The following is a 12,520-nucleotide window of genomic DNA, read 5'->3' on the forward strand; positions in this document are numbered from 1 at the left end:
AATGCCCTCCCCCGGGACTAGGGCTCTTATACTGTTGCTCTCCTCCTGTTAACTGATAAAGGGTGAATACAGATGGCCATTCCCCACAGATAACTTACCATTTTGCCTTGTATCCTATCACACATTCTACCTGATGTGGGGTAAAATCCTCTTGGTAAATAATAATATAAACTATCATGTTCTCCAAGGGTGAGAGCTCACCAAGGAGCAGTCTGTTTATCTGAATGGGATCAGACAAGCAGCTGACCAAGGTCATTTATGCATGGGAGTTTTACCTGAGGTTCATTGCTCGCTAGACCCACACTTTCCTGTTGGGAGTCTATGCACCAGCAGTCTCCAAGCTCAAATCAGGAAGTATTTGAAACCCCACCCCTTGAAATGCTGCTTTGTAATTGGCTGTAGTGAGAGAAAAGCCCCCCACAACCCAATTGCAGCATAATTTTTTTTTAAAGAACAAAAATAAAAGCAGAGCTATTTGACGGGAATTGGGGGGGGGGGAGAGAAACCCAAGCCTCGTTTTAAAAAGTTTTCTGCTCAGAAAGAACTTAGAGGAAGCAGGCAGTATTTTGAATCCCCACCCCTTGACATGCTGCTTTGTAATTGGCTGTCTGCTTGCTGTGAGAGAAACCAAACTTCCTTGTTCCACACTTTGCTTTATGCATGGAGATTTCAAACAGGCTGAGCTCAGGGGAGAGGGAAGAATCGGGTTACTAGAGGGATGGGAAGTCCTGGGATTTGTGAGGGCTGGCAGCGAGGTCATCCCTAATGGAGGGAAAACTCATGCATTACTCCAAGGAACAACCGAGACAGACGAGGGGTGAACGTGAGTGAAAGTACCCATGCATAAATGACCCAAGTGTGCACATAACAAGTTACCTTTGGTAAATGGCTATGATTAGCTTTTACTTTTACAGGAACAGAACATACAAAGGATTCTGCTCCCCATGTGGCAGTGTTAACATGAAATCTGAATGTTCTGTTGAGGACAAAAGTGAAACCTTAAACAGTTCCATCATCCCTCAAAATTAAAGGACCAACACATCAGTATGTCATAGTTGGCAAGAAGATCAAAATCCTGCAAAAAGCAAGATTTGTGTGTTGTTAACTGAAGAGAGCATAGATAGCCCCTTCAAGGATTTCTGCTAGATATTGATTACTTCACACAGTACTCTGTAGGAAACAACTCATGTATCAGTGAAGCTACTTTAATTCTGGAACTGCCTTGGTACATTCTTTCTACTATTTGCCAGCCAAACCAGTAAACTGAGGAAAAATAGAAGGCAACAATCTAAGCTGCAGCTTTGTAGCATTAAAAGGTAAAAATGAAGCCCTCTTCCTTTTAAAAGAATGAGCCTGTAACTACATACAGTGAATCAATCAAACATTGCTTAACTTGATATATTATGCTGTGTTGTCAGTGCATACGATAAAGTGGTTTAATCCATCTTTTTAGCAGCAGTGCATAGTAGGAAGTGCCTTGTCTTTTAGCATCTCCTCCATCAGACAGCCTACATACCATTTCCCAGTCGTAACATTTCTGTTCACAACACCAGTATCACAGGCCAGCAGTTGTACGCCAAAAGTGAAGCTGAATCTGCCTGCACCAGCCGGAAACTGAATCCTGATCCAGATGTCCTTGTGCTGTATGGACCATGGCCCAGGCTCATCCTGATCCTTTCATCTTTATAAAGCAGCACCATGTTTGCAGGCATGATGATATTGTTACTTCCCACCCACCCCATCACCACCGGCAACAACCACACGGAGCTTCTTTATGAACATTTCTAGGGCAGGATCAGATAAAGCCACGCCATAGTGACCTACTCTGCCAGAAGTAGCATCTTTATGAGGTTTATGCTTGTATTTTACTATGGCTTACCATTACAACACTGTTGAATCCCTAGCTTGGGTCAGGTGTAATGTGAAACCATGGTTTAATTAAACTGACTTTCTGAGCCTGTGTCACCACACTAAGCAAGGTTAGCTAAGGTTCCTCAAGCCAGGGCCTGAAGCTGCTTCATTAACCATGGTTAGTCTTAACTGTGGTTTTTTGTTATGAACAAATGCAGCGGAGGATGTGGAATGGTATAGTATAGCCCAATCTTGTCAGATTTCGGAAACTACGCAGGGTTGGTACTTAGATGGAAGACCACCAAGGAAGATTTTGCAGAGGAAAGCTATGGCAAGACCACCTATATGGGCCGTTTCAGGTGTTATGTCCCCTATATGTGAACATTCTAGGTATTTGTGATTGGCAGGTAGAAAGTGTTTGTGTGGAGTAAAAAACCTGTCAGGACACAAGATTGAAAAATTGGTGGTAGAAGTCTCTGCTACAAGAAGAATTCAAGTTGGTTTTTATATGCCGACTTTCTCTACCTTTTAAGGAGAATCAAACCGGCTTACAATCCCCTTCCCTTCCTCTCCCAACAGACACCTTGTAAGGCAGGCGAGCTGAGAGAGTTCTGAAAGAACTGTGACTAGCCCAAGGTCACCCAGCTGGCTTCATGTGTAGGAGTGGGGAAACCAACCCGATTCACCAGATTTGAGTTCACCGCTCTTAACCACTACACCATGCCGTTATGTATGGATACAGCACAGACCGGACCCTTGAGTGGGTTTATTTGGGTGTGGGTGTAAGTGGTGCACTGAAATTGGCAGAGGGAGATTGTTTCCCTCCGTTTTTTTTTTCTTGTGAGGAAAGGGGCTTCCAGCTCCTTGAGCAAGCCTCTGAGGGCTTGGCAGCAGACTGTTGTTCTGCGAGTAGCCATAGCTTCCCAGGAGAATCTTTACCCCCTTCATGGTGCCAGCAGCAAATAGTAGCAAGTTGGTGACATGCTGAGACTTTCTCATCAGTGGTCACCACAAGACAGGATGGGACAGCAGCTGGATCTCTGGTAGCAAGGTGGAGATAAGAGCGGCAACACTGAAGCCAGAATTAATTGAGGCAGGCCAGGATTCAATGATTGTGCTGACGGATTCCTCCATGGTTTCACATTACATCTGAATGGAGACACTTTCTTTCTCCCCATGATAATCCAGCCCCCCTTTTTTGTTTCCTACGCTTCTTAAACATAAAAAAATTGGCTTAAAGCAGGAGCTGTATTAATTAAAGCTGGAGGGGAAGGAGCGGGATGGAGGAGGGAAATCCTGTCAACAACCACAGCAATTTGCTATTGAGATTCCTAGCAGATATGCGCAAGTGCAAGCTGGCAGTTTGTTCTCAAAGAATTTGGCTGGTTTGCAGCAAAGCGGAGTGGGGCTGTATCATTGGCCTGCTTTGCTGATGAGCAGAAATAATAGGCAGTTTTGAGAACAATGCCAATGAACTGTAATGGCCGTGCCCAAAGGATAACTATATTACACAGGATTCCTTCCTTAACCACTGAATATATTAATTCATTCATCCCTTGGCAAGACCATGACTACATCATTGTGGCTTAGTGTCCTATGGGCACTTCCTGACTCTATCAATCTAGTCCCCTTGACCTTTGAGAAGAATGGAAAATAGGGAGGGCAGAGCAGCTGCATATTGTGGATACATGGGTAAAAAACTTTTATAATGCATGAAAACCGCAGCTGCGATTTTGAACACAGACATTTTCATGCCACGGCTCTCTGACAAAGTGGACAGGCCCTCGTAGAATCACAAGATGTATATAGATGCCTCTCTCAGATTTTCCCTTTTTTTTTCTTTGCTCCTTGAGTGGTTACTCTCCAAAAAAAGTGTTTGGATTTAAGGTAAGTATAACACATCATCCTATATGTGATTTGTTTCTCTCTCAAAAAAGGACAGAGTGATTCAGAAGAGTTTGGCTTTCTTCTTCATGTCATTCCGTCTCCAAAGAGGTAACTTGTCAAACTCTTGTATCGTCATGCCGAATATTTCTTGAAAAACCTCGGGTGCTAAGTGACGCTAAAGGAAGACAGGAAAAGGGGAAACAATTAGTTCAAAGACACAAAGAAGATACCTGAATATCATAACGATCTCAATTAGCAGCCTGAATTATGATGGCTCTCAGTTGTGGAGCTAAGGAGAACAGGATGGATGATGAAACAGTAACAGTAATGCACAGAACACAGTTTGGCACCCAAAGGTCTCAAAACATAATGAATACACATAAAGTCGCCTTATACTGAGTCAGACTATTCGTCTATCAAGGCTGGTATTGTCTGCTCTCACTGGCAGAGACTCTTTCACAATCACTACCACCTTTTTTGTTTATTTGGAGATGCCAGGGATGGAACCTGGGACCTTCTGCATGCAAAGCAGATGCTCTGCTCCTGAGCCACAGCCCCTTCCTAGACACAGACAAATTTGACACACAATGTACCTCTTTGGGAGAAGATATTTGATTTTTGTGGCATCGAATCAATGTTTGTATTGTAACACAAAATATCTGCATTACATTACTGAAGAACTGTGCTATTTAAAGTCATGAAGCAAGGTTTTAGGAAGGGGCCCAAACAACTTGCTTAAATATCACCAAGGAAAAACATCTAGTCACACAAATGTATAGGGAACCCATAACTTAATGGTCGAACACATGTCCTCTACACAGACGGTCTCAGCATCAATTCCTGGCATCTCCAGTTAAAAGGTAGCAGGATGGAAAGCCTTAGAGCACCGCCAGTTTGCATAGGCAAAAGTGGGATGAACAGACCAATTGTTTAACTCAGCATTAAGCAGCTTCATAATTTAATCAACCTTCTTCTTCTGGCTTGCCCAGAAGGCAGGAAATTTAAGCAAGGCAATAAAGATATTTTAAGAGCAATAAGCATTCATAAAATAATGGCTGCAAAATTCGCTGCTAGTACAGTTTAAAAAGAAGTTCAGTGGCACCTTAAAGATTAATAAAATTTATTCGAGCTGGAGTCATATAGCTCACTTCATCAGATGCTGGAATAAATTTTAAGGTGTCACTGGACTTCTGTCTGACTTCAGTGCACCTTAATGATCATTTGCAAGTGGATTTTGCCAGTTCACACAGTAAAATCCACCTTCAAAGTGCATTGACAGTGCATTATCTGGGCTGTGTGGAAGTGCCCTAAGTTTGCCAGTCACAGACTAACATGGTGCAATGTGACTGCATCTGCGCTGAAGATGAGCTCTGGGCAATCATGTCATGTAAGGAGTTTTCTTTTAAAAGGACTTCATAGCTTACACTAAAGTATCTCCAAATAGAAGAAGTGTTGGTTTTTATACGCCGACTTAAGGAAGAACCAAACTAGCTTATAATCACCTTCCCCTCCCCACAACAGACACCTTGTGAGGTAGGTGGGGCTGAGAGAGCTCTAACAGAGCTGTGACTAGCCCAAGGTCACCTAGCTGGCTTCGTGTGTAGGAGTGGGGAAACCAACCAGGTTCATCAGGTTAGCGTCCGCCACTCATGTGGAGGAGCGGGGAATCAAACTCAGTTCTCCAGATTAGAGTCCACCACTCCAAATCACCATTCTTAACCACTACACCACACTGGCTCTCTAGTCATTGCTGTGGGAAGCAGCAAATGAGGTTATTCTTGTGCTCATTTGACAATGCCGTATTTGTTCTTAAATCTCCTTCTTAGTAGATCCACCTTCAATTGAGAATTTTAGCTACAACTGTCATGCCTCCGCTAGTTGAACAAATGCTGCTTCTTATATACAAATACTAAATGAATAACATTAAACACCTGGTGCTTGATTGTAGAATATCATTTTTATGCATAATTTGATTATTGCAAATACGTGAAGCCCATTAAGAGACTGCTATTCAATTTAAATGAGCCCATTGTATATTTCTTGTCAGCCTGTGAACTCTTCCCTTCTACAAAATGTACATCTGACAGACCTTCTAACAGAAGTAACTACCACAGCAAAGGTCCTCTTACCTCCAACCTGGTTCTGTCCACTTCTCTTAGAATTTTACTTCGCCCTCTGTTGGTCACCATGAGCATTTCATATGGGAATATCTGTTAATAATACAGAAAAACCATTTATTTTATAATGTTTTGTGCCCCCAAAAACAATTAAATCCCTAAGCACAAAGTGGTCAGTCTTGGTATATAGCTGCAAGGTCAATAAATAGGGTTGCCATATCTGGGCTGGAAAATTCCTGGAGGGGGTGTAGGCTGGGGAGGGCAGAGCTTGGAGAGAGGAAGGAACTCAGCGGGATATAATTCCGTGGAGTCTGCCCTCCAAAGTAGCCATTTTATCCAGGGGAACTGATCGCTTGTCTGGAGATCAGGTGTGCTTTGGGGAGATCTCTAGGCCCTACCTGAAGGGTGGCAACCCTAACCATCTTCCAGCATTTCTTGAACTTCTTAAAACTAACTCCTGTATTTAGGATTATGTCTGGGCCAGTTCATTTTTGCTTAATGCGGTACTAACTGCACATCATTCTGTTACCTCTGTCTGACTGAACTCGTTCACATGATAACAAGTATTTTATTAAAGAGGTAATCTGCAATTAGTTAGGATAGATAACTGTTAGTTAGGATAGATAACATAACCCCCCTTTTAAAAATGATTCTCTTGCCCTACTTGATTTATCGAGGCATTAAAAAAATAAACCTCAAGGTGATTTGCTAGGTATGATTGAACTCATCAATCATAGCCAGCTGTAAGAAAGATCTCTCTCTACATACATTTCTTCTTCTAATTCCCTAGCTTTCAAATTATGTTCTGGGGGAGCCAAGAGTTACTCCAAAACTTATCAGATGTTCATCAATACAATCAGCAATAGTGGACAAGTTTCTCTTAAAGACAGCTTGCTCAACACTCACCTTCAGTTGACAAGATAATTGAATGTGTGCTAGAATGCCCTCTCAATTTAGGTGGGGTGATGGTGAGACCTGGCCAGCATGCTGGATGCACCCTAAGACATATCCCAGAATCCTCTTTAATATGGAGAGATTCCTCAGCAAACAAACTAAATAAAAAGAGTTCCTTAAAAGTCTGGAAATGATTGGGGGCAGGGGGCGTGGCTTCTGATTGTGCTCAAGTCTTCAAACCCCTACTAAGGAATATCAAGATTGCCTCCCTTCTTTCTTTCCCTCTACATTTCACACCAGAATTACTCAGACATGTATACATGCACAGTTGTAGCTGTATGTATTCCGTATTAATAAGAAGCAAATCCATAATGCTGACTGGAGGACGTGACTGCATAAGTAGAAGGCATGAAAACAAACACTGGAACAAACAACAAAACACTGAAGAAGAAAAGAAGGAGCCCATGGATTTTGGTATATCTTATTGTAAAATAGCTTTGTAGAGTGATTTTACAGAGACAATGCATCTACCTGGAATATGATGTACAGGAAAAGGAATAGATTTGTTTGTAACCATGAATCAAAATATGGATATTTTTACTCAGTTACATTTCTTTAAGCTAACCTATTGTGAAAAGAAAATATGTATCTCAAACCACAGGGAGCAATGGACTAATGTAGAAGTATGTGCTAGACAATTGCTAGGGAGTTAGTCCCATTGAACTCAGTGGGACTTACTTCTGAGTAAATATGCACAACTATGCTTTAAGTAAATATGCACAGATATGCTCTAAGGTTAAGATCACATTTTAAAACGGGACTCCCTAAATGTGTGAGACAACCTTAAATGAAGTAGTACAAGAACTGTCATTCAAATGTGGAATTGTGTACAGAGATATTGTTTTTCCCCTCACTTGTGCTTTTCTTTAAAGTTTTCCGATATTAAAATAATGAATTTCAAACAACATTATTATAATATCCTGCAATCTACCATCAGTGGATTAACATTTTCCAATTATTTCATCTGCTGTAAGTATACTCAGTATAATTTCCTTATCTAGGTTCTCCCCAAGATATTTTTTAGCGATGACAGAATGACACGATTAAATTGAATGATCTGTAGAAGCAAATTTAATATTTTCATTACTTAATCACATTCCTAATGTGCCACACTCAAAATAAATATTTTAAAAATATTTCTGGAGTTTGTAATATTATTTTAATTTTCAAAAGCAGATTTGGAGAATATCCAGTAGTTCAGTGGGCTACAAGTGGCTTTTTATTTATCCCTCCCTTCAAAAGTAAATATCTTTATGCTGATTCCCTTCTGCAAAATACTGTTTGCAGCCCAGACCAGCAGCATCTTAGCATTCCAGAGCATTTCTGCTTTTTCATGTGCCTTGGAACATAGATCAGCTGTCAATTTATTGGTGTATGGAAGACACATGCTATAGTTCTTGAGCCCCCAAAGAATACTCTTAAATGCTGAGCTTCTGGAGCACTGTCTTTGTCTTTGGGGAAAATCCACCAAATGTTTTTAAAATTACAAATGTCAAAGAAAATAGATTGTCAAGAATTGTTTCCAACCCAATTTACTTCATTTAGAAAGTTTTTCTAGTGAATGCGATTGATTTTCATTGCATTCTTTGTCCACTAGATAACTAGATTTAGCCTGCACCCTACATTTACAGAATAAACATTTTTTTTATTAAAAAAGGGGAAAAAAGAAAAATAGATAACTAAGCAATATCTGCAGATTCAAGCTGTAGCGTATGGTTAAGATTCCCCTATTTAGTTATTTGTCTATGGTATGGTCACTCTGTTTTCTCTGTTAGGGGAGCACCATATTCTGTACAGACCTTATATGGGGCAAACATTTTGGATCTGTTGACCTTCTGATCCTTTCTAATAGCTAAGAGAGATCTTGCATAACTAGAACAGGACATCTTTCTCTGAAGTGTGTTTTCAGAGAGCTTCATTGACTATGATGTTATCAATTAGTGCACAGTTTCCCCCAAGCTGTCTTCTATCAAATTTTAGAAAACCATAATTAGGGTTCAGCAAATTAATTAGTATGCTAGTTGTTACTTTATCTGCTTACCAAGTTAATGTTTCAGAAGCTCTATAAAGAGGATTCAGTCATCAGTAAACATACATCACTTAGTTTATTGTAATTAATGATTGAAATAATGTGGACTTATATACACTTTGGAAAAGAATTCATAATAAAATGTGACAACAACACAGTTATACAACTCATTGTAATACATAACTTTAATTACATGCCTTTATGATTTTCAGAGCAATGTAAAACTAAAACATGGTTTTATAACAAAAAACAGCCAAAATCAACAAAAACTTGTTCAATTGTTTTGTTTTGATCACATTCCTCTATTTTACAAATTTACACCATAATATTTTTCTGAGAGCTTTCAAAAATACTTTGGTTGAGTCCAAAACTGGCAGGAATCTGAAACATTTGTTTCCCATGATTTTGAAAGAACAATCTTTATGCCAAAAGAATTCAGGCCCAGAGTTTTTAGTTAAGAGTTCGTTAACACAGCAGAATTAACATACCAGTTGAAGAGCAGATTTTCATTTTCTTTAATTCGATCTGTATATTTTATTTGGCAAAATCCAGATAAGCTTTGCTAAGACACTCGTGAAATTTAAATAAGAGTGAGACCCACCTATAACTTAGTTTGCAAGATCTGCCAAAAGCAAATGCCTGGCATCTCATCCCTCCCGGTAATCGCCAAGCAATTTTAGTTGCACTTGACTGCACTGTCCTCAGAAGTTTCTGGCTCCACCAAGTGGTAGCCAATGAGATGGAGGGGAGACTTTCAATGCAATGACATACTGTCAAGCATTCTGCATTTAACAGACATTATGGAGGAGACAGAAGGGAAAGATGCACAGCTGCTGCCTTTGGTAATGTCTAGCTCCACCTTTAATTGTGGTTTCTATTGGAAAAATAAGTTAGGCAAACCATGATTTCTTCCTCTGCCCCAACTGCCTTTGTGTTGTTTGTTGTTGGAATGATCCTCATATACTATAACTGATGCTGTACATGAGGATCATTCCAACAACCCTGGATGTGAGTGGTAAGGTATTATGCAATTACCAGAATTGTGCCTAGTGGGTCTCTGTTACTCTGACTGTCAGGTTGCTTGGAGCTGCTCAGAAAGACTGACCCCTGAGCTGCTAGAGGCATGATTATTTAAAATAATAATGTCACAATGAACACTGTCATACCTGCAGGATGTATTGGCTATTCTGCTCTTGTGCCTAACACAGAGGAGGTACAACCACCGTATATGTAGTACAAAGCAAGACACAAAAGGAACAATGACTTTTTTAAAAGCAGAAGGATACACACACACACACACACACACACACACTTTTAATGGCAGGCTATCATAATTTCAGATCCCTGTCTTGAAGGAAAATGAATTAATGTTTTCACTTGCCTTTGGTTCCAACATGTTAGGCATAGATACTCCTCTGTCCATTCGCATTCCAGGGACATGATCATCTGGGAGGGACTGTATTGGATACAGGTAGACATCAGACACACAGGTTACATGCACACACATACACACACATAGACAGGGTAAAGTCATTCCTGGGAAATATGGATATGATTCTTCCCATGGCCCCAATATTTACACCTTTACATCAGCCAGTGCAATATTATTATAATATGCTATGTAACAGATTAATGAAATGGCTCAGAGTATCTCTGGGAAGTTTATAAGCAAGGCATGAAGACAACAGCCATCCCCTGTATCAGAGGCTCACCTGCAGGGACTGAGAATTACGGGCAATATTAGCCCTCAGAAATGGATTGCCATTTCAGTCCCATCAATTCTTTCTAGCTATACTATATGCTGAGATTCATTTCTTATCCTTTAATTGTTTTATAAAATACATGTTTTTGTTGGAAGTGGCTGTAAACATTCACTGTGTAGCTCCATAGTATGTTTTCCTGATAAGAAACTTGACCTGCTCAAATGATAAATAAATAAAATGGTAAATTCCTGCTACTCCAGTTAAGAATTGTAAATTCTTTCCTTGCCAAATGGCATAATAATTGTTCACTGATTAGCATTTTATACAGAAAGATGCATATCATACTGTGATGAGCTTTTGCAAGCTCAAGCATTTAGAGTTAGGATTGATAGGAAGACACGTCTCTTACTGGCTAGTAAACACATACAAAAAGGGGAGGGTCAGAGGATTGTATGTGGAAAATGCAAGGGGTATTCGTTTTAAAAATGTGAGGGGTATGTTTGGATCTCTCCCTTTGGTTGGAACCAGAGAAATGGAGAGAAATCCCACACTCAGATGCTAAGAGAGAACTGCCACAGGATTTTTCTCTGTAAGTCAGGAAAGTTTATCAACTAGACTTGTGCAAGGCATTGTATTAGCTGTGCCTTTTCCATAGCCATACAAGTTTACACCACTTATCAGGAGTAAAACATGAGATAAATGTATTAATAAACCCTTCCTGGTAGCAGAAATTCAGATGAGTAACATAGTTCTTGGATTTTTGATGGAATTGCTTAAATTCTCCATTACTTGAGGGAAGAAAATCCGTACTGTACCTGGAAATCTGAAAAGCAAGATGGGGAGGAGAAAAACCACACACATCTCATCAGGATTAGGATGACAAACAATATGAATTCTATTCTAGCCTTTCTGGTAGGCTAATACACCCAAGTTTCATAAGCAATAAACTAACTGTTCAGAATGATGCAATTAATTTTACAGATGCACAGACATACAGACAGGAAGAGATCGATAACACATGGAAGAAAGGGCATTTTCCAACTAAACCCTCACCGGGGGAAAGACATTGAAACATCTGTCTACCAGCTGTACATGTTGCTGTACCTTTATGATCTTTATAAGTTTCCTTAAGAGCAATAGGTGGTGAAAAGGAAAAGTGATTTAATAAATTAAAAAATAAAACAATATATAAAATTTTCATTTACACTATGCTCTCTTTATTGTAAGAAGGTCTTGATGTATAAGAGAATCTGATCCCTTTACCAGTTTGTTATAACAACTTAATCTTTTCAGCTGTCAAGTACTACTGGAAGAACATGCTACAAAAATCCAAGAACATAATTCAAAAACAAGGAATATCCAAAGCAGCACAGATATGGAAGTCCTTACCTCGAGCAGCACTGCTCACATCTCCATAACTATTATACTGACCAAAGTCTGTAGACACTGGCTGTAACAAGAAGAAATGGATAAACATGTCAACCACACCATTACCTGCAGCACCATGTGCCTGAGGAAACCAGCTAGCAGATAAGCAAGGAAGATCTTTGCTAGGGGAACTCAAGGAGAATATATTGTACTGTGGGGTGTTCCCCAAGATCTCCATAACCAAACATCAGGCACCAGATCAAAATATCAAAGGGCACTGAGACACCCCACCCCACCAGAAATATGCAGGTATTGTAATGGTTGAGAGTCAGAATACAGCCTCAACATTGCTCCAAAAAAAGATGTTAAATTGTCAATAATTTAATTTATTATTATAACTTTTACTGCCAGGAAGTGTGTGTGTGTATGTGTGTGTGTGTGTGTGTGTGTGTGTGTGTGTGTGTGTTAAGAAGAGGGATGGTCATCTGGAGTGAAAAAAAGATCTCTTGGACCAAACCTGAGTAGGTGAAAGAAAGTGAAAGCTGAACACAAATGTTACTGTTTTCTATTTCCCACCAGGTTTTCTATTTCCCACCAGGGACTGGGCATAG

General features: G+C 39.9%; 1 protein-coding gene across 11 annotated transcripts in view; it reads right to left on the minus strand.

Moving 5' to 3' along the window:
* Nucleotides 1-3,559: 3,559 nt before the first annotated feature.
* The window catches only part of ABLIM1 (actin binding LIM protein 1), a 194,750-nt gene continuing 185,789 nt past the window's right edge, over nucleotides 3,560-12,520 (minus strand). For 10 of the 11 annotated variants that reach the window (XM_056849485.1, XM_056849481.1, XM_056849483.1 and 7 more), the window contains 2 exons: nucleotides 11,931-11,991; nucleotides 11,169-11,364 (listed from right to left, as the gene is read on the minus strand). In XM_056849485.1, coding sequence (XP_056705463.1) covers nucleotides 11,327-11,364; nucleotides 11,931-11,991 — 99 coding nt within the window. In that variant the 3' untranslated portion in view covers nucleotides 11,169-11,326. Of the gene's footprint in view, nucleotides 3,914-5,867; nucleotides 5,949-10,219; nucleotides 10,295-11,168; nucleotides 11,365-11,930; nucleotides 11,992-12,520 lie in introns of those variants that run through there. The other variant, XM_056849486.1, reaches the window with a different exon arrangement.

Source organism: Euleptes europaea, chromosome 5 (genome assembly GCF_029931775.1).
Source record: "Euleptes europaea isolate rEulEur1 chromosome 5, rEulEur1.hap1, whole genome shotgun sequence".
In the NCBI taxonomy this organism is placed as follows: Eukaryota; Metazoa; Chordata; class Lepidosauria; order Squamata; family Sphaerodactylidae; genus Euleptes; species Euleptes europaea.